The 18,496-nt window shown below is 46.0% G+C and overlaps 1 protein-coding gene across 1 annotated transcript; it reads left to right on the top strand.

The window, feature by feature from the left end:
• The first annotated feature begins 444 nt into the window (after window positions 1-444).
• Window positions 445-11,661, top strand: LOC134564513 (serine/threonine-protein kinase PAK 3-like). Its single transcript, XM_063423406.1, has 8 exons — window positions 445-606; window positions 1,888-1,997; window positions 2,835-2,952; window positions 3,769-3,868; window positions 4,296-4,492; window positions 4,823-4,957; window positions 6,114-6,281; window positions 11,254-11,661. The coding sequence occupies exons 1-8, from the start codon at window positions 445-447 to the stop codon at window positions 11,659-11,661; spliced, it is 1,398 nt and encodes a 465-aa protein (XP_063279476.1).
• Window positions 11,662-18,496: the final 6,835 nt, after the last annotated feature.

The raw sequence follows: 18,496 nt of genomic DNA, 5'->3' as shown, positions 1-18,496 counted from the left end.
CAGTTTGCTTGTTTTCCTAGGAAACTTGGTTTTGTATGAGTCAAAGTAAGATGGCCACACTAAGGAAGGAAGCAAAACCTGAGAGAGAGCTTCCCTCCTGATAGCTGTCAGATAACAGCTGTTTTCTTTCCAAAATCTTGCTGAAAACAATATTCAGTGGTCAGGACACTAAGAAGGGCTGTGTGGTGTTGCCTGAGTTTAACGGATAGAATCAAGAGAGAGGTGAGAAGGCCCAACAGGCCTACATGTTTCATTGCCTGGAAAGGCACGCCACACGCACAGACACAGAAAGGAAAAGGCAAAGAAAACCCCCACATCCATATTCTAGTGTGTACTTTGGAGATTTGTAGCAGCCCTTTTTTTTCCTGTTGGACGCCTCTTTTCTCTTGCACACGCTGCACGGCAGAGGGCTGCTGGGCTGCTGTGCCATTGGCTGAAGAGTAGATGACCTCTGGTGTTTTAGAGATGCTTCAGGCAGCAGAGAGCTCCCTCCTGGGCTGCCTTTTGCTTCTCAGCACTGAACAGCTTCTCTGTTCTCACCGCTGTCCTTTTTGTAGGGCTTTTGGCACCGTTTCTAAGGCCTTGAATGCTGCCAGGGGACAACAGGTAAGTGCCAACAGCCCATGCAGATTTTGCATCTCATTTCCCCTGGGATGGGATCTGTGGCCAGAGCTTTGGGCCGCCTGTCTTTGCTACAAAGGCTGTCCCGCAGAAGCAGGCTGCAAAATGCATCTTGGACAGGCTTTGTCCTTCTTACCTAGCTGAATGGATGCAAGGACAGCAGTGGTGTTTTTCTGAGGACACACTGGCTTGGATTTACTGGCTAAATATGCATAGATTAGCTGATGGCAACAGCCCTCATTTTTGGACCAATTCCTCTTAAGCCCAGGTTCAGACACAGATAGGATTTCCCATTGTTTTCCATCACGTGGTGCAGTTTGAAAATATAATGCAAGACCTAAAGAAGGAAAGATCTCGTCTGGAGTGCAGTTTGGCATTTCAGTCCTAGGTAACCTGGTACACACCCCCACACATATACATACACACACACACAGACAAAGACATCAGTGTGAAGAAGTTGATGAAGAGCTTTGAATAATACAACCTTGTGTTGGTCCTGTGTCAGTGACATGCCATTACAGAGCTGCTGCTTGTACTGAACAGACACGATGGTGTGTCTTGGAGAGTCCCACTGTTCTTTGGGGCTAAAAGTTCAGAGTCCTGAATTCTCATTGGTGGCTCTCAGCAAATACTACTCCATTGTCCTGGAGTAGTTCCTGATCCACCTGCAGTGCTGCGCTCAAGAACTGCACTTGGAGGCACTGCACTACAAGGCATTCTGTAAGCCCTAAAGCCCATTTCAACCTGGTGTGTATCCATAATGTACCACAGAAAGGATTCTTCATTTTTAAACCCACTACATAATTACAAGTCTAGAGCGTGGTGAAGAACGTTCTTCAGAGATGCAAAATCCAAACTGAAGAAGTTGGGATGTGCTAGAATTGCAACTTTGCTTTGAGTCGCCTTGGAGTTCTTTTCTGGACAGCATTTTCTCCCTAATGTCTGTCTGTATTTACTTTGGCGCACAATCAAGAATGGCAGCAGTTTCTGAAGTGCTGGTCAAAGCCCCTAGAAATGCTAACGTGTTATCTGCGGTTTCAATTTCTTTTCACAGCAGCAACATTGCTTTTGGCTAGCAAAAGGTGTGTAAGCGATAAACAAAGTCTATTTGAGAAGTCTGTGGGTGCAGAGAGTGTTGTTAGCATTTTGTGGTTGATGGTTTGGATTCCCTTTTTACCCAGGTGACAAGGCATCCAGGCTCATGAGCGCACGGGAGAAAGAGGCTCATGTAATGTGTGCTCCTAACAGCTTTCAACATCATTGTAGGTGGCCATAAAAGAACTTAATCTCCAGCACCAGGGTGTCGAGGAAGTGTTAAAAGAAATCCTGGTCTTGAAAGAAAAAAGACACCCCAATATTGTCACCTACCTACAAAGGTAAATAGTTCTGGTGTTGTTCTGGGAATGTTCGTTTGCATACATGCAAGGCACAGATTGCAAAGCTCTTTCCTCACTGGCTGAAAAGCGATCTTTCTATTGCAGCAATCCACTCCTGTAAGAGACGTGGGAGGAGATTGCATTTTGTCCCCAGGAATGGTTCCTGGCATAAAGAGCTTGGAGACTGTTCTTAGAAATCTGGCTCTCTTACTAAGCCAGCAGCCTGTATGTTCACTGGCTGCATGTTCTTTTGCTGTTTTGGGGCATGAATTTTTCCAAGTGTCAGAGGAGAAGTGCTGACAAAGCATCACAGCAATGATTTGCCTTGCCATGTTCCCACTCTTTTCCATTGCTATGCATGCCAAAAGACTAGACTAGGAGACACAGAATTTGCCAGGTTTGAAATTGGTTTTCCTGTTTTTGACTGTCCTTTATTCAAGAATTCCCAAAGGGTGTCCGCAGTGCTGCACACCCACTTGCCCAAGGCAAAAGCTCTGAACACTTGTGTCTCCTTGTTGCTGGAATTAAGGGTGCAATTTGTGTATGAAGATGATGAAGCAGCTGCTGGGATGTGTCTGCTTCCAGATTTATCTTTGCCTCCCAAAACAGCCTTTTTTGCCTGCTTGCCACCTGAACCATCTCCTTTTTTGTGGACGTGTCTTCCCCATTTAGACAGCACAGATTGCAAGCACTGGATAGCCTAGGTGGAGCGTGTCTTCATTTCATTCCATCTTCATTTAGCAGTGACCTGGAAGCAAAACTCAACTGTAGGCTTTTCTTCCGTACGGCAATTTAGCTTTGCACATTCAGCTCCACGCTGTTGTTTTCCTCTTCCAGCTACCTTGTCAATGGGGCTGTCCTGCTGGTGCTGGAGTACATGGACGGAGGCTCTTTAGCTGAGGTTGTCAGAAAGAAAAGGATGGATGTAGGACACATAGCAACAGTCTGTCGCGAGGTAAGGAATCCTGCTTGTGCTTGGGATGGCTTGGATGGGCTTGTCCTTTGAAAGCTTTGCTGAGTGATTCCATGTTCAGAGCTTTTTTTCTGTCTTGCTCTTATGCTTCAGAGAAGCAAGAGCATCTGGACGGAACTGTCTGCCAGTGTCCCTGCCCTTACTATAGTCTGTTCTTTACGCTTCTCTACCATTGTTGAACTCTCTGTCTCCTTTTCCTTTGTATTTTCTCTTCTGTGTTTTGCCTCTCCAAGCCTTTGCCCACAATCTTTCTGCACTGACTTCTTTGCCTGTAAATGCAAAGGTGTCCGAGTTTGAGACCAACGGCAAAGCCAAAGGGAGACTCATCTCTCACAGGTCTCAGCTTCAAGGGATGGCATGGCACCCCCATGGTGCTTGCTGCTGAAAACTGACTCATCAGCTACTTCCAAATCTGCTGTGGAGGCAGCCATCGGACGCTTGTCCTCCAGTCTCCCGCCTGACAGTGATCCCCTTGGTACCTAAGGCAGGGACTTTTCCTCTTTTGGAAAACCCTCCTTTGTCCTTGGGATGGGGAGAACATATCCACCGGAGCAGCAGTATTGTGACTGGCTTTGCAGGGGACAGACTCCTGCAACGACTGATGTTTGCCCCTCAGAAACAAAGATGCCTTCCCTTGGAAAGATCCTGCTCTCCTGGGGTTGCAGCAGCAAGCTCTTCCTCTTGCCAGCACTCAGTGTTCCTGTGGGATCTGTGAATCTTCATGAGCAGTTTCCTTTTGTGTGTGATGAATTCAGATCAGGCTAACTTTTGGCCTCCTGTTTCTTTTTTCTCTCTCAGTGCCTGCAAGGCCTGGCTTTCCTTCATGCCAACCAGGTGATCCACAGGGACATCAAAAGTGCCAACATCCTTCTGAGCCGGGATGGCGCCGTCAAGTTGGGTGAGTGTTCTTGGTCAGGCGCAGCACTCCGGGGAGGAGCTGGGCTGGGGCTGCTTTTGTTTGGCTGCCAGGTGCCAGCAGTGGAGCTGCTGAGAGTGCACGGAGCACTGCTGCGAGCTCAGGGTGCGGCTGGAAGGTGCTGAGTGGGGCTGAGAGGCACAAGGTGTCAAGAGTAACTTTGGTTTGTGTGTGCTCCTTCCAAAGGGAGAGAGTTACAGTGTAAACCTTCATGTGAATGAGGAAAAGCCAAGGTGGGAATCGTGGCAGGTTTGTTAAGGGGACAACTCTCAATTTTCTTGGCTGCAGTCCTGAGGAAAGAGAGCACAGCTGCTTTTCCAGCAAGATTGAGCACTGCATTGTGAGACTTGGAGTGAGAAACCCTTTTCCTTGGTTTCCTCTTTGAAGCAGTGTTTGTTTTTCTCCTCAGCTGATTTTGGCCTCTGTACTTGGCTCACCCCTGAGCACAGTAAACGGAAGTCCGTGGTCGGCACCCCTCGCTGGATGGCACCCGAGGTGGTGAGAGGAGAGCCATACGGCCCCAAAGTGGACATCTGGTCCCTTGGCATCGTAGGAATACACATGGCCAAAAGAGAGACTCCTTACATTCGTCTAAACAGTGCCAGGGTAAGGTGCAAGTACGCTCAGGTACCGGTGTCCTTCTGGTCTGTCTCCATTAGACAAAATCCCATGCCCACAGCTTCAACTGGTTCCACCAAGGCCCACTTTGAAAAAAGGTCCCTGGGGCTCTCATGAGCTGTCAAGGCAAGGCCTCTTGCAGGTTGCAATAACTGGGGCTGCACCAGAGCCTTTTGTCTTTTGGGAGAGCAGGCTCATCTCTAATGGTCTGCTAGGCAAAAAATTGCCACTGCAGACTGGAGCTTGAAATACGGCGTCTAGGTGAGCACTTAAGGATATGGAAGAAACAGGAAGGCTCTCATGTTTCCTTTCCTTCAGGCTATGTATCTGATAAGCACGCAGGGGGCACCAGATGTGCACACGCTCAGGCTGCCCGCTGCCTTGCGTGACTTTCTGCGCTGCTGCCTGCAGATGGATGTGGACAGGCGAGGCTCTGCCAAGGAACTTCTGCAGGTACGATGCAAAGCGGCTGCAGGCCCACCAGCTCTTCCCTTGCACAAACTCCAGGACATCAGATGGGCCCCCTGTAGTGATCTCTGCTCTGGGTGCTTTTCAAATGGAAACCAAGTGGGATCCAAGACTGACTGAGGTTAGATGGGACCAGTGAAGGTCATCTAGTCCAAACTGCCTGCCACTGGCAAGGACATGCTGAAGGAGATCAGGTTGCTCAGAGCCCCATCCAACCTGACCTTGAATGTTGCCAGGGGTGGAGCACCTGCCAGCTCTCTGGGCAGCCTGTGCCCCTGTTTCAGCACTCCCCTGGAAAACAGTTTCCACCTTCAGAGCCAATCTGAATCCACTCTCTTTGAGCTTAAAAGCAGTCCCCTTTGTCCTCTTGCAATTGGCCCTGCTAACAGATGTGTCCCTATCTTTCTTCTAAGCCCCTTCCAAGATTGAAAGGTCTCCTTGGGGCTTGCCCTTCTGCAGGCTAAACAAGCCCAAGTGTCTTAGGTAATCCTCAGAGGAGAGCTCGCAACTTGTGGTCATTTCTGAGGCCCCCTTTTGCTCTTGGCTGCTGTGTTCAGGTTTAGCTGCTAGCCAAGGCAGTGAACTATTGCAGTGCTGGGGGTGGAGGCCTGCAGTGGGGCTTGAAGAACTCAAGGAAAGCAGTCCCTGCCAAGCGGTTCTACACTGGTCTGTGGCAAGGCAAGGGCTGTGTGGAGCTGCCTGTGAGCCTCAGAGCGCACCCAGCTTGTCCCTCCTGGCCCACTCTTAGAGGTTCCTGACAGCCAAACAGGGACAGCTGAGCAGGATTTGTGCCAGCCCCATGTGCTGCCTGGCCCGGTCAAGTAGATGAGAACCTCTGCGGCTTTGCTGCCAGGTTTTGTGGCAGACAGGGAGCTGGTGAGTGGGCCACTTCCTTGGCTGTCCCAGCTGTGAAGGAAGATGCCAGCCAGCACAGGAGGGGAAGGGCATGCCAAGGAAGACATTGCTCTGCCTGCAAGCCAGAGCTGAGTCCATCTGCGCTCTGCCGTTTGTGTCTGTCTGTGTTTCTGGGTGCTAGAGGAATCCAGCTTGACCCTGATAGAAGCTCAGTTTGGAAAAGGATGCTTTCCTTTCTCCTTTGGCTCTTTACTTTCAATTTCTTTTGTTTTTTCCCTTTGGACAGCATCCATTTCTCAAATTAGCGGAGCCTCTCTTCAGCCTCTTCTGGCAGCCTGATTGCTGTCATCCCTGCAGCAAAGTAGTGCAGGCAGCACAAGGACACCTCATGAGTTGGAGAAAAGAGCCTCTGAGGACAGGAAGAAATCTTGAGGAGAGAGGGGCCAGGAAACAGGCAGCCATCAGAGAGGGAAAGGAAAGGTGGCATCTCCTTTTATCCCACTTGCTCATCCTCCTTCTAAATTTCTGCTTAGGACAGCATTGCTGGGGGTCACAAAGTCACTATTAATGTCACTACTGTGGTCTCACACAGACATTTTGGACTCCTTACAGAAGCCGTTGTTGTGCAGCCAGGGAGCTCCTGGGGCATTCCTTTTGCCTCTGAGGGCAGCTGGGAGTGGGTGAGCTTTGCCTGAGCTTCCCTGTGCAGGAAAGGCAAAAGCAGGGATGATTTCCCAAACCACAGAAGGCTGTGACCTAGCAAATGACCCAGTGAACACAGTGTGTGTGCTAGTGTGGCCAAAGTGATCAGCACAGTTGGCTTCCTGGATTCCCTTTCAAATTCTCCAGCCATTGGAGACAAAATCCTTCAGAGAAATTGGCTGTGGGGCTGCTTTCATACTGGTGTTGTTTTTATGATTGGTAGTACTTGTACTATTCCTTCTACAGATGACATGGGCCCCTGCCATGTAAGTCTCCACTCCAGGTGCTTTTCAAATTAAAACAAAGGAAAGCTGCAGTGAAGCAATTGAGGAAGAGGAGATGACCAGGAGCAGTTCGGGATTTCCTTCTCCAATGCCAGCTTGGAGATGGACTCAGAATAAAAATCCTAGAAACCCCCAAGCTCTGTTGGAGGGGTTTGGATTGCCCCCTTGGTCACCTTATCTGTTGCGGTGTGCGTTTCCCAGGATGCGCTGCCAGCATTGGGGTGCGTCACATTTCCCCCCGGGGAGACTCTTTCTCCCCGCTCAGGAACTCCGATGGTCTCAGCGGTTGCTTTTGGGGTGCAGAGATGAAGCAGAGGCAAGACACGTCTTGGGGTAAACTGAGGAGATTTATTAAAGGTACAACTGAAGAATAAAAACTAAAAGCTGAACCCCAAGGACCGGGAGCACATGTCTTGCCGTGGATTTTATAGACAGGGCAATACAAAGCAAACAACCAATGAGAATGCACTCAGGGAGGAGTCCAAGGCAGAGATACAGAACTAAATCCAATGGGAATAGCAAAAGCAGTGTAACGATACAAAACAGCAAATGATATATTGAGCGAGGGAAGATTGGCAAGGAAAATTCTAACAACAGAGGCAGGGATACAGAGAACTGACACACAATGGCATGTATAATTTAAATCATAACACACAAATGAAATAGAAAGCTAGCCTGAAAACTCAAAGCAAAAACCCACACCACAACATCTCCCTCTTTTCTTTTCTAAAAGAAAGAGAGTGTGATGTCCAAAATAATGTTTACTAGGGAAAAAAGGAGAAAGCAAATTTAAAGGAAATTGGCATTTACAGCATCCAGGAACTGCATTCATCATTGCAAAATTTTACCTTTGGTCAATTAAAACTTCAGGGATCTTTGTTGTTGGAGTCCAGGATATTCCTCTGGCCGCTCTGGAGGATTTGAAGACTGTACAGGAGGGTCTGGGATCTGTACAGGGGGGTCAGTTAGACCCACACAGATCCCAGGTGGACACTGATTCTGATTCCTGTCCATGGGAGTGAACACTCACATGCAGGAAGAATCACAAATCCTAAGAATTTAGAATAAGTAGTGGATGGTTTATTATAGAATATAAATATAGAAATTAGGATTCTTAGTATATGGGGCTGAAGAGGCAAGATGGAGGAATTGGGGAGTGGCCCCTGTCTTCCTTGTTCTTGCTCTCGTCCCCCATCTTGTGCTGAGTTGGGTTTTAGAGATTGGCTTAGAGTAGAACTGACATGTTAGTAAAGGTAGTAGGTATTGGTAAAATTTTGTAAATAAAAAATACGTCTCAGACAGTGGTTGGGTCAAGGGTACCTTACTTAAGGTACGGGGCTCTCTGATCTGCCCCAGTCCAGCCGCGTGTCCTGCTCTGCTGGGGACGCCTTGCAAAGCTGGACAAGAACTGATAGATAATTAAGAATAAACAGCTTGATAACACAAACTGCTGGACTCAACTTGTCTCTGGCTTTGGTGTAAAACACCCAGAGCGAAGAGAAGACTGAAAACCTTATTACCTCTGGGAACAGCAACCCAGGGGAAACTCCCAGGGAACAGCAACCTTGGGAGAACCCTTATTACCTTGGGGGTCAGCAACCCCAAGGACAATCTCAGGGAAACAGCAGCCCTGAGACTTTGTCTCAAGGTTAGAGCTCAAGCTGATGATCTTAAACTCTAAAATTTAAAAGCCAAATTTGATTTGTGGTTAATGGGTTCCTGGTTACTGTATTTTCACAAAGTCAAGTTTTCTTTATTAAGGTAATATTAAATCATGTTTATAACTAAAATAAAACAACAGACGTATTGGTCATGCCCCTTGCTCTGCAATCACTCAGTGTTGGATCTTCTCCCGGACAGCTGAAGCTCTGCTCTTTGAATGGCAAGGAATAACATAATTACAAAGATATTCAGTCTTTGAACCAGTTCTCTTAGTTTTAACAAATCTATGATGCTGACAACTACAACACAAACACACAAACTTGCTGGGCTAAAGCAGGTTGCAGCAAACTTCTCATTGATTTGGCCGTTCTGACTGTCAGCTGGTTGGAAGGTTCCCAGCAGTCTCAAGTCCTTAGATGACAACATCAGAGCGCAAGGTGGCAGGTGCAGGTGTGGCAGCATGACTTTCCTTCTATAATACACAACTTGATAAATTATTTCAAAATTATCTGGAACACAGAGAACACTTGAGTTTAAAAGCAACACAGGAAAAACAAATTGGGATACAAAATTTAAATAATTTAATCAAGCTTAAGAAATAAGGCATCTAATTTAAATCCCTTCCTTTTGGTCTGGAAAACAAATACTAGTTTTATGAAGTGGAAATAAATTGACTTCATAGTTAAATTTTTCTTTTACAAAAGAAAATAATTGTCATTAAACAATTAATTAAGTATCACTTGTTTTGAATCTGTTTTTCATCACCAAACTGTGGACATTTACTTTCTGCTGAGCCCTTGCAAAAAGGCAATGAACAGGGTTTAGTGAGTAGACCAATGAACCTATATTTTTAAATTCACACTAGTAAAGATATCATTGTAATAATAATAACTATGTATTAAATGCACATATGTAGATAATAAACATAATATAATATAGTAAGGATAACAAAATACAACATATATAAACATAATAAATATAAATATGACAATAGTAAGAAATCAAAAGGAACACTGGGTAAGGTATGACCAGGAAATGGATAGGAGTTTGTGCAGTTACCACAAATGAAATAATTGCAGCATATGCTGAAGTCTGTTCTTTCAATTACTAAATCTAAGAAATAATATAGCAAAGACAAGCAAATTAATTTGATGCTTTAAACAGTTAAATTGAAGCTTGCATCAATTCAAATGCTAGGGGTTTTTGCTAATCAGGAAAATTCTTTTCAAAAAGAAAAGCAAAAACATTCGGATTAATGAGTGAATTATTAGAAGCAGAAAAGAAACTAGGAACTGGGTAACTGTCACAATCAGTTTCGGGGGATCGGTAACAGGTGTGACCTGGGCACAGCCATCTTGGGGGGAGGCAAGACAACACATCCAAGTCTGGGTTTCCGGCTCTACCTCCTCCATCTGAGGAGTGGTGTCCCTCCTTAGAGGAGGGGGCTGTAGGGCTGGAAGAAGGAGTTGGATTTACGGTTCGGGATCCCTTCAAAGGGGCTGACCCCTTGGTCTTCCGACCCTGGAGGGCCCTTCTGAGGGAGAGACCTCACTGGGCTACCTCTTCCCTCCGAACCCTCAGAGCGACGGAAGGAAGGACCTCTGAGAGAAGGCATGGAACCGGGGACAGACTCTAGGACTGGAAAAGAAGGAGAAGTGCGGGAAAGTGGGCTCCAAGCAGCGTGGGCATTGCCATCTTGGAAGGAAAAGCCTGCACACTCCAAGTTAATGGCGGCCGGCAAAAAGGATAGGCGGGGGTTTGGGGAAGTCTGAGGGGCTGAGGGTGAGGGGAGCTTCACAGAAGCCAACAGAAAATTCATGGGAGAGGGACCCGACGCTCGAATTTTGACGAGATGTGTGGTGTTGAAGGGTCTCTTTGCTTATAACACAAACAAACGTTAACTTCTCTTTCCAAATCAAATCCCAAAACTCAAACTAAAAGAAATTCTCAATTGGGGTCCCTGTGAAAACCCGAAAATCAAAATTATCATTTCTTAAAATACTTTTTCTTAAATTCTCTCCCACAAGTAGCTAAAATTAGTTTAAATCTAACATAAACGTCTCGCTGTCTGCTTAACAGTCTCTGTCCCATCTTATTTGTCCCTTCCACCCTCCCTCCTCCCCCCAGAGATGCAACCTTTGACTTACACTTGGTTACAGGGGTGAGAGTGAAAGGAATCGGTGAGCCTACCCTCCCCCTCCAAAAGCTTTCTCTCACGTGGCTTACTGCAGTTCCCCCACTGGGGCCGAGCAGGGGCAGTGAGGACCTAAATGTCACTCAAGCTGCCGCTGATCTGCCACGGGACTCCCGTAGGGTCTGAACAGCAAGCTACCGACCGCCCTCTTTTCTTTTGGAAAAGGGAATTCCATACCAGCCTAGCCAGTCACAATTCCTAATTACCGATAGGGAACCTAAGTGCTTGTGTAGATAGGGGCGCGACCCCGAAGCCTTACCCGTTCCCGGTGCTTGGTCCTCAAAGCACCTTGTCTTCTTGCAGGTCCAGCTGGTGCTAGTCCCCCCAGGTGGACCACCCTGGCACTGGATCTAGCGCTCCTCAGCTCACCACGACTCTCGCAGCTGGTCGAGTAGCAGGTGTCGATGGAATGAAGACTTGCCGAGGACTCCTTCTCTCTTCTCGGCTTGCCGCTTCCGCGACTGGATCTCCCCAAGTCACTTATGGCAGAGACCTCAGCCACGGTGTGTTCCTGCACCTTTCCTCCAAGGCACCACACCTTGCGAGGGCCTTCTCAGCGAGCTTTCTCTTTCGGCCCCGAGTAGACACCCCCTCTGGGAGCAGGCACGAAAGAGTTCTGGAGCCGCTCCTGCTTTGGTTCCTCTCTGGAGTCGGGAAGTTCCGTGTCGCTGATGTTCTTCACTCCCTTCCTCTTCGCGGGCTGTGAAGAGGCAGGGAGCTCCCCAAATGAGCGCTACTACATTGCAGTTTGCTTGTTCCGCAGGCTCTTCTCGCCACTGCTGCCATCGGGCGGGGTGTGCTCCACCTGGTTTCTCTGGATGCCATGGCTCACGCCGTGCAGCGGTGGAGCTGGGGCCGTGCGGCGACTCACGCCGGTGCCTCACCGCGCCGCCCGCGCCGCGCTGCCGCCGGGGCTGCCCTGCGCCGCGCTGGGGGTCCCGCCAGGCCGGGGCCGCTCGGGTCACACCGTGCAGCCGGCGGTGATAGAATGACGGCGTGGTGGCACGCGGCATCTCTGTGCGGCGGGGGAGGGACCACCCCGGTCCAGGATGGCCGGTCTGCTGGAGAAGGTACTGAAGCGGCATTTTGCAGTGTTCTGGTGGTGCCGCGGTCTCAAGATCGTTGGTGCTGTTGCCTGATGTTGGTGCACCAATATGTTGCGGTGTGTGTTTCCCAGGATGCGCTGCCAGCATTGGGGTGCATCACATTTCCCCCTGGGGAGACTCTTTCTCCCCGCTCAGGAACTCCGACGGTCTCAGCGCTTGCTTTTGGGGTGCAGAGATGAAGCAGAGGCAAGACACGTCTTGGGGTAAACTGAGGAGATTTATTAAAGGTACAACTGAAGAATAAAAACTAAAAGCTGAACCCCAAGGACCGGGAGCACATGTCTTGCCGTGGATTTTATAGACAGGGCAATACAAAGCAAACAACCAATGAGAATGCACTCAGGGAGGAGTCCAAGGCAGAGATACAGAACTAAATCCAATGGGAATAGCAAAAGCAGTGTAACGATACAAAACAGCAAATGATATATTGAGTGACGGAAGATTGGCAAGGAAAATACTAGCAACAGAGGCAGGGATACAGAGAATTGACACACAATGGCATGTATAATTTAAATCATAACACACAAATGAAATAGAAAGCTAGCCTGAAAACTCAAAGCAAAAACCCACACCACAACTCATCATTGCAGCATATTTTGCCTAACAAACTAGAACAAGCTAAACTGAGTCACTCCTTTTTCACCAAAATGCTGGGGCCTTGGTAAGACTTTTCAGATTAACTCCAGCACAAGCCTCTAATATCATTTCTATATGCCCTGACTGCCAGTATTGCTCCCTTCCTAATGTGAACACAGGGGTCAACCTGAGAGGTCTACAGAGCCTACAAATTTGGCAAACAGATGTGACACACATTCCTGAATTTGGCCGCTTGAAATTTGTGCATGCTTCTATTGATGCCTTTTCAGGTTCTCTGTTTGCCTCAGCTCCCACGGGAGAGACAGGGAGAGACACTTGATGTCATTTTGCTGCTGCCTTTGCCACCTTAGGAATTCCACAACAGATTAAGACAGATAATGGCCCACATACATTTCCTGTAGAACTGCAAACTTCTTCTCCTTATGGGCTATCACTCACCAAAGGGGCATAACTCACTCACCCACAGGACAATCAATTATTGAACGGACTCGGCGCCCATGGCGTTCTCAAACGTCTTCTGGTACAACAAAAGGGGAGAGCTGGGGACACTCCTGCTGAAAGATTATGCAAAGACCTGTATGTTTTTAATGTCTTGAATTGTTCAGTGGCAGACTTAAATCCCCTCAAGTTATTGAACTTGCTACTGTTGTCAGAGCTTTTCAAAATTTTTCTGTTCTTTTTAATCTAGTAAGAGATTCAGTTTATGTTGCAAAATTGTGAGGCCTCAGCCCTGAAAGAAAGTGTAAAAAACCTGGAAAGAGATGATAGATTTGAATTGCTGAATAAACGCCTAAGAAGCTAAAGACTCCATAAATAGATTAGAAATTTAGTTAAAACAAGCTTATATGTATTAAGCATTATATTATGTATTGTTATAATTATTCCTTATATTTTACTGTGTATTTAAACTAAAAGTAAAATTTGGATCTTGGCTAGATAACCTGTTTAGTGGCTAAGGTCTGACATCTTGGCTAAAAGACTTTCTTAGGATAGAAATGCATGTAATGATTGTAATAATAATTGTATTAGTTATGATACCTTGCTTGCTTCAATGTGTGCAGAGATTAATTAATAAAGCCATCAAGGGGGTGTTCTTGGTTGATACAGAAGGGGGAGATCTAGGAATACACATGACAGAGAGTCAAACAGACTTGATTAGCATAGCTGGTTTGATAACCAAGGTGCCATGGCAGGAACCAACAGAACTGTGAAAATTACAGGAGATGGGATTACACCTGCTTACGGGAAGAGAGAAGATTTAATCAACTTCTGCAAGCAAAGGATTGTTGTAAAATGCGTGAGTTTTCTGTGTGTGATTTTAAATCTGATTATTGTAGTAAAAATTATTAACCTGTTTGAAATAGTATATAAGCTTTTGGGAAACCTGAGTAAAATCGAACTCTGATCACCGAATCAGTCTTCCTGTCTCTCAGTCATCCCCAATAATTAGCAGAGTAAAGTAACATTTCACTGAGCACAACTAGAGAAGTGAACTGAGAGAAGGGAACTGAGACACTTTTATGTATCAGGATTTTTGTTCTGTAATACTCTGCATCACTTACATGTGTAAGAGAGAAGAACGGTACTGACCAGTAAAACTGGTCCTAGAGAAAAAGGTCCCTTTTAACTTTTTCTTTCAGATGAACTGCTTGTCCTCAGTTTTCCCAGGGAGCATTCTACGGACTTTCTGTAGTGCATGATGCTGGCTTACAGTTTGCTTCCAGGGAATAAGGAAAACCACTCTGGCAATTCTTGACAGCAGGGACATATCTTTTTGTTTGGTGGGACCTATAGATATGTCGTCTCCAACCTTTTTGATTTGCTATCCCTTCCTTATGTTGCTAAAAAAAGCCCACAGCAGGGTTTACATTAGATCTTCCAGCAACTTTGGACAAAATAATATTATTTTGGATATGAGCAGTTATGAGAGCCCAGAGGACAGATTACATATTTCCTGCTGGTCTGGTGGGGCAAGAGCCTTCTGGTGTCTCAATCTGTTTGTGTTAACCCCTTTCAACATGCTGACTGCCACCAGCAGAAAGCTCATTTGTGTTAAGGAACAGACAGAAAAGGCTTGAAGGGGAACTGCCAATATTTTGTCAGCATGACCATCCATTTTGCCATCCTTTAAAGTCTTCAAAAGGCAGATGCAAACTTTTCTCCTTCTGTTGTGATTATTGCAATGCCAGTGACTATGACAGTGGCAACATCAGCTACCTGAAAGGCGGCTGTAGCCATATGGGGCTTGGCCTCTTCTCCCAGGCAGTGACAGGACAAGAGCACACAGCCTCAAGCTGCACCTGCAGACATTCAGGTTGGATGGCAGGAAGAATTTCTTCCTCAGAACTGTTGTCAGGCATTGCAATGGGCTTCCCAGGGCAGTGGTGGAGTCACCATCCCTGGAAGTGTTCAAGAAACAACTGGATGTGGCTGTGGTTTAGTTGACAAGGTGGTGATCCATCAAAGGTTGGACTCAATGATCTTGGAGATCTTTTCCAAACTTAATGATTCTCTGGTTTTCTAATTCTTTGATTCCAGAAGCAGGTTTCCCTGTGTCTGGACTATCAAAACCTAATCCACAGAACCAAGTGCAGTTATTTTCAGCTTGTACAATATCCCTGTGCATGTGGAGTGTGTGCTTAAAAAGAAAACATTCCTCTCTCACTCACTTTGAGCAAGGAATTTGTTTCCATTCCTTGTGCATTCCTACAGAGACGTGAAATCCAAAGTGCACCTGACCCTATTTTGATTTCAACAATCCATTTTATATTCTGAACTTGCTAATTCATTTAGTCAGTACACTTTCCCTATCACATCCTTTTTGCTCTACTGCTATCAGTGCTGTTCTGTCAAGTGATGAATCTTTCTCTGCTGTCCAGGAAGTCAGAATGAATTCCAGAGACCCAAACAGGGAATTAGCTTGTCATGACTTCAGTAAGCCCTCTTAGCTGCCTATGGCATTAGTTCTCTTCACCAGATCCAAGATGTGGTGCTTCAGAATGCTTTCATGAAGGACAGAGGTGAAATGGTGAGGAATATTCTTTTTGCGATGTGCTGTGGCTGTGTCTTTCCACGTTTATGTTTGTGTGTGTGGCGGCACAACAACTCTGGGAATTTTTTGCATGTGGACATTCTGGTCCTGTCCTGGACTATCAACTACCTGCTCATTTTGTCCTGTCCGATTTGAGACTTGCACACAAAATGTTGCTTTTTAATTTAAGTAGTAAGTTAGTGTAAGTATTTTCCTTTTGTTTCTTAAATTATATTTTCAGCAGAATAAAAGTATTACTGACCAAGCAATACAGTCTGAGGAGCACAAAAATAATTTGCAAATGGAATCTCAGATTGGTTGAAGAAACCTGTTAGAAAAGTAGCTGCCTGACTGAATAAACAAAATTAAATCAGAAATTATTTTGGCTTGCATGTTGGGTTGGGCCTTAATGACAGATTCTCCGCACACAGAGAGTTAAGTTGAACTCTGGTTGTTTTCATTTTGGCAGGTTTTGGGAAAGGTATGGACAAACACCTACGAGTTGGGGAAACAAAATGGATTTAAGTATTTCAATAATATTACTATCTATAAAATTTTCCTGTAGTGTCTCTACATATTAGCACAAATATTTGTGTCCCCAAGTCTAATCACTTCTTTACTGCCTTCCTGACCTACTGCCTTTTTCCTTGAGTGCTGCTCATTTCCCAAAATACTCCTTTTGCTTCAGGTTAATGTGCAATTCGGATGTTACTATATGATTTTCATACTTCATCCTTTTAAAACCAGACACTGGATCTCTTTGTTATATATGCAGATAATATGTTTATTTCTCTCACTTCATTTTCTATTGGGTAAGAGCTAATATAGAATTGTATTAAATTGGTATATAACATTCTTGAAACATAAGGAACAACAGCTTTTATGTGTATCTATCTATTTATTTAGAATGCTTTTGAAAACAGATTTTGTACTAATCTTTCCCTTTTACTTCCCACTGTTTTTCAGATAGAAATCCTAGCAGGCATTTGCTTAAAAAGAGGTATCTAGCAGTGATTTCTCCTGCCAACAATTCTTGCAGGCTAAAAAGGGGAGAAGATCAAAGCAGAGCAAGAGATTCATTTTGTTGTGGTGCTTGGCTTATCAGATAAGATAAGCTTTACAGGTGTTATTGTTTTTCTAATTCTCTACTTCAAAAGACAGTGGCTAAAAAGGAAGTGGAAGAAATACCTCCAAAGTGCCATCCCTAAAATGTGGAAATTTTGTTTGGCAAAGGCCTCTGTGAATGGAACCAGGCTGTGGCCCTGTCTCTCCTGAGCTCCAGCTGCACATGTCTTCCTTATGGTCATTATTTCCCGGAGTTTGACCTGGTGTCCCCTCTCAAAAGGACTCCATTGCTCACAGTCTGTACAGCTTTTAACTGCTTTTCCTGGGAGTCCTAAATGTGTTCCAGAATCCTTCAGGCTGTTTCAACAATGCATCCTAGGAGCTTGGTGAAAGCTCAGGCCTTTGGCAGCTGCTTCGGAAACTGAAGGCATTTACTGCTGAGATGCTGATGACTCCTCAGTTCAGTTTGATGGCTCATGACTCTCCAGCCCAGGGCCTCAGTCCTCAAGCCCTGCTAAGCTTTTGGTTAAGCAAAGGGCTGCAATCACTTTGTTGAGGAATTTATTTAAGAGGCTCTCAGGAAGTAACGGAGGAACAAGACTGTTATAAATGCCAGGACAATTTATTTCCAAATTCAATAATTTGGTTTATTAAAAATTCAAATCACAAAATTTGGAATCAAATCACAGAATTTTAAGCAATAAAAAAACCCCACACAAACAGCGACACTTACTTGACAGTGTTTCTCCCGGGAAAAAGAGTCAAGGGTGACCCATAGACATAGACCCTGGCCGTCTGTGTCTCTAGATGGGTACACACCTTTGCCCGTCCAGAGGCTCAACTTAAATACACTTTATTTCCCCCCTCGGCAGCACTCCTCCCATTGTTTCTGCTAAGCACCGGCAATTAAGAGTGTTTACACTAAGCCCTGAAAAAGTCCCTTGGTCCATTCAAATGCTAATGTCCAGAGTAAGTCCTTGCTTTGAGTAATCTAACCACCGTAGAAGTGTGTGATGACTTTCCTGCACGTATGCAACCAATCAGAGTAAATCCTTGCTTTTGAGGCAATTTTTGCTACACGTAGGTAGGGGTAGGTTGGTCAATGTTCATTGTCTCATCAGTGCCTCGTGTTCTCACCTTCTATTTCTGGACCAGGAAGATCAGAAGAGGTGCTTTACAGAAGTCCGTGAAACACGCAGGTTGAGCATACACACATACCTTTATACAATATATTACAGTTTCCAGCTTATAATCATTTATAGAACATGAATTAAATAACCCTATTTTTCACTAAGACAGAGGTGGGAAAAGGCAGCTGGGTGTGTTGGAATTGGCACAGTTTGGTTTTTGGTAGCAGGGGAGAGCCATGGGGGTAGCTTCTGTGGAAGGCTGCTAGAAGTTTCCACTATGTCCAACAGAGCCGGTCTCTGATAGCTCTGAAGACAGACATGCTACTGGGCCATTTAGAGAGGTTGATAATGCCTCTGAGATGACATATTTAAAAAGAAAATCAAAAGCAGCTCACATGCAGTATTTTTCCAGGGCCAGCGAGGCACTGCTGCTGGAGGCCATCCAGGTGCAATGCGTGGCGATGCACTGCCACAGCTGCCGCCATCCTGGCACGCCCTGCGGCGAGCTTTGCCTGCCTGGCCACCCCTAGCCAGCTGCCCTGCGGGTAGAAGAGCAGGGGCTGCGGCGGCTTCTCCTTCCAGCATCCCCACGCAGAGAGGCATTAAACAGCATGGACACGGCGGCGGCCGCCACTGCCTGCGTGATGGCAGCGGGGCCGGCTGGCCAGTAACAGAAACGTGAGGAGCACCTGCCCGGAACAGAACCTAGATGAGATCAACATTTTGGTGCTGTGAGATCCTGCAAGAACCTTTGAACGAGTGGAGCTTTTTGTCAATGGTACCTAGGAGGAGCAGTTTTACATCTAGTCAGAGAAGAGGAAAAAGGGAAGACATGTTAGGGAAAACAACATGGCAACTCTAAGGTCAGTAGAAAAATAAGGATATGAATAAAGGGAGA

This window comes from Prinia subflava, chromosome Z (genome assembly GCF_021018805.1).
Source record: "Prinia subflava isolate CZ2003 ecotype Zambia chromosome Z, Cam_Psub_1.2, whole genome shotgun sequence".
NCBI lineage: Eukaryota > Metazoa > Chordata > Aves > Passeriformes > Cisticolidae > Prinia > Prinia subflava.
The sequence above is the reverse complement of the archived record's forward strand: the minus strand, read 5'-3'. Positions and strand labels throughout refer to the sequence as shown.

Bases quoted from the DNA above. Each gene is read 5' to 3' on its own strand.
- LOC134564513 (XM_063423406.1), top strand. From the start codon at position 445: ATGACCTCTGGTGTTTTAGAGATGCTTCAGGCAGCAGAGAGCTCCCTC. The intron at 1,998-2,834 runs GTAAATAGTTCT...TTCCTCTTCCAG, and splicing joins ATTGTCACCTACCTACAAAG to CTACCTTGTCAATGGGGCTG. The intron at 2,953-3,768 runs GTAAGGAATCCT...TTTCTCTCTCAG, and splicing joins TAGCAACAGTCTGTCGCGAG to TGCCTGCAAGGCCTGGCTTT.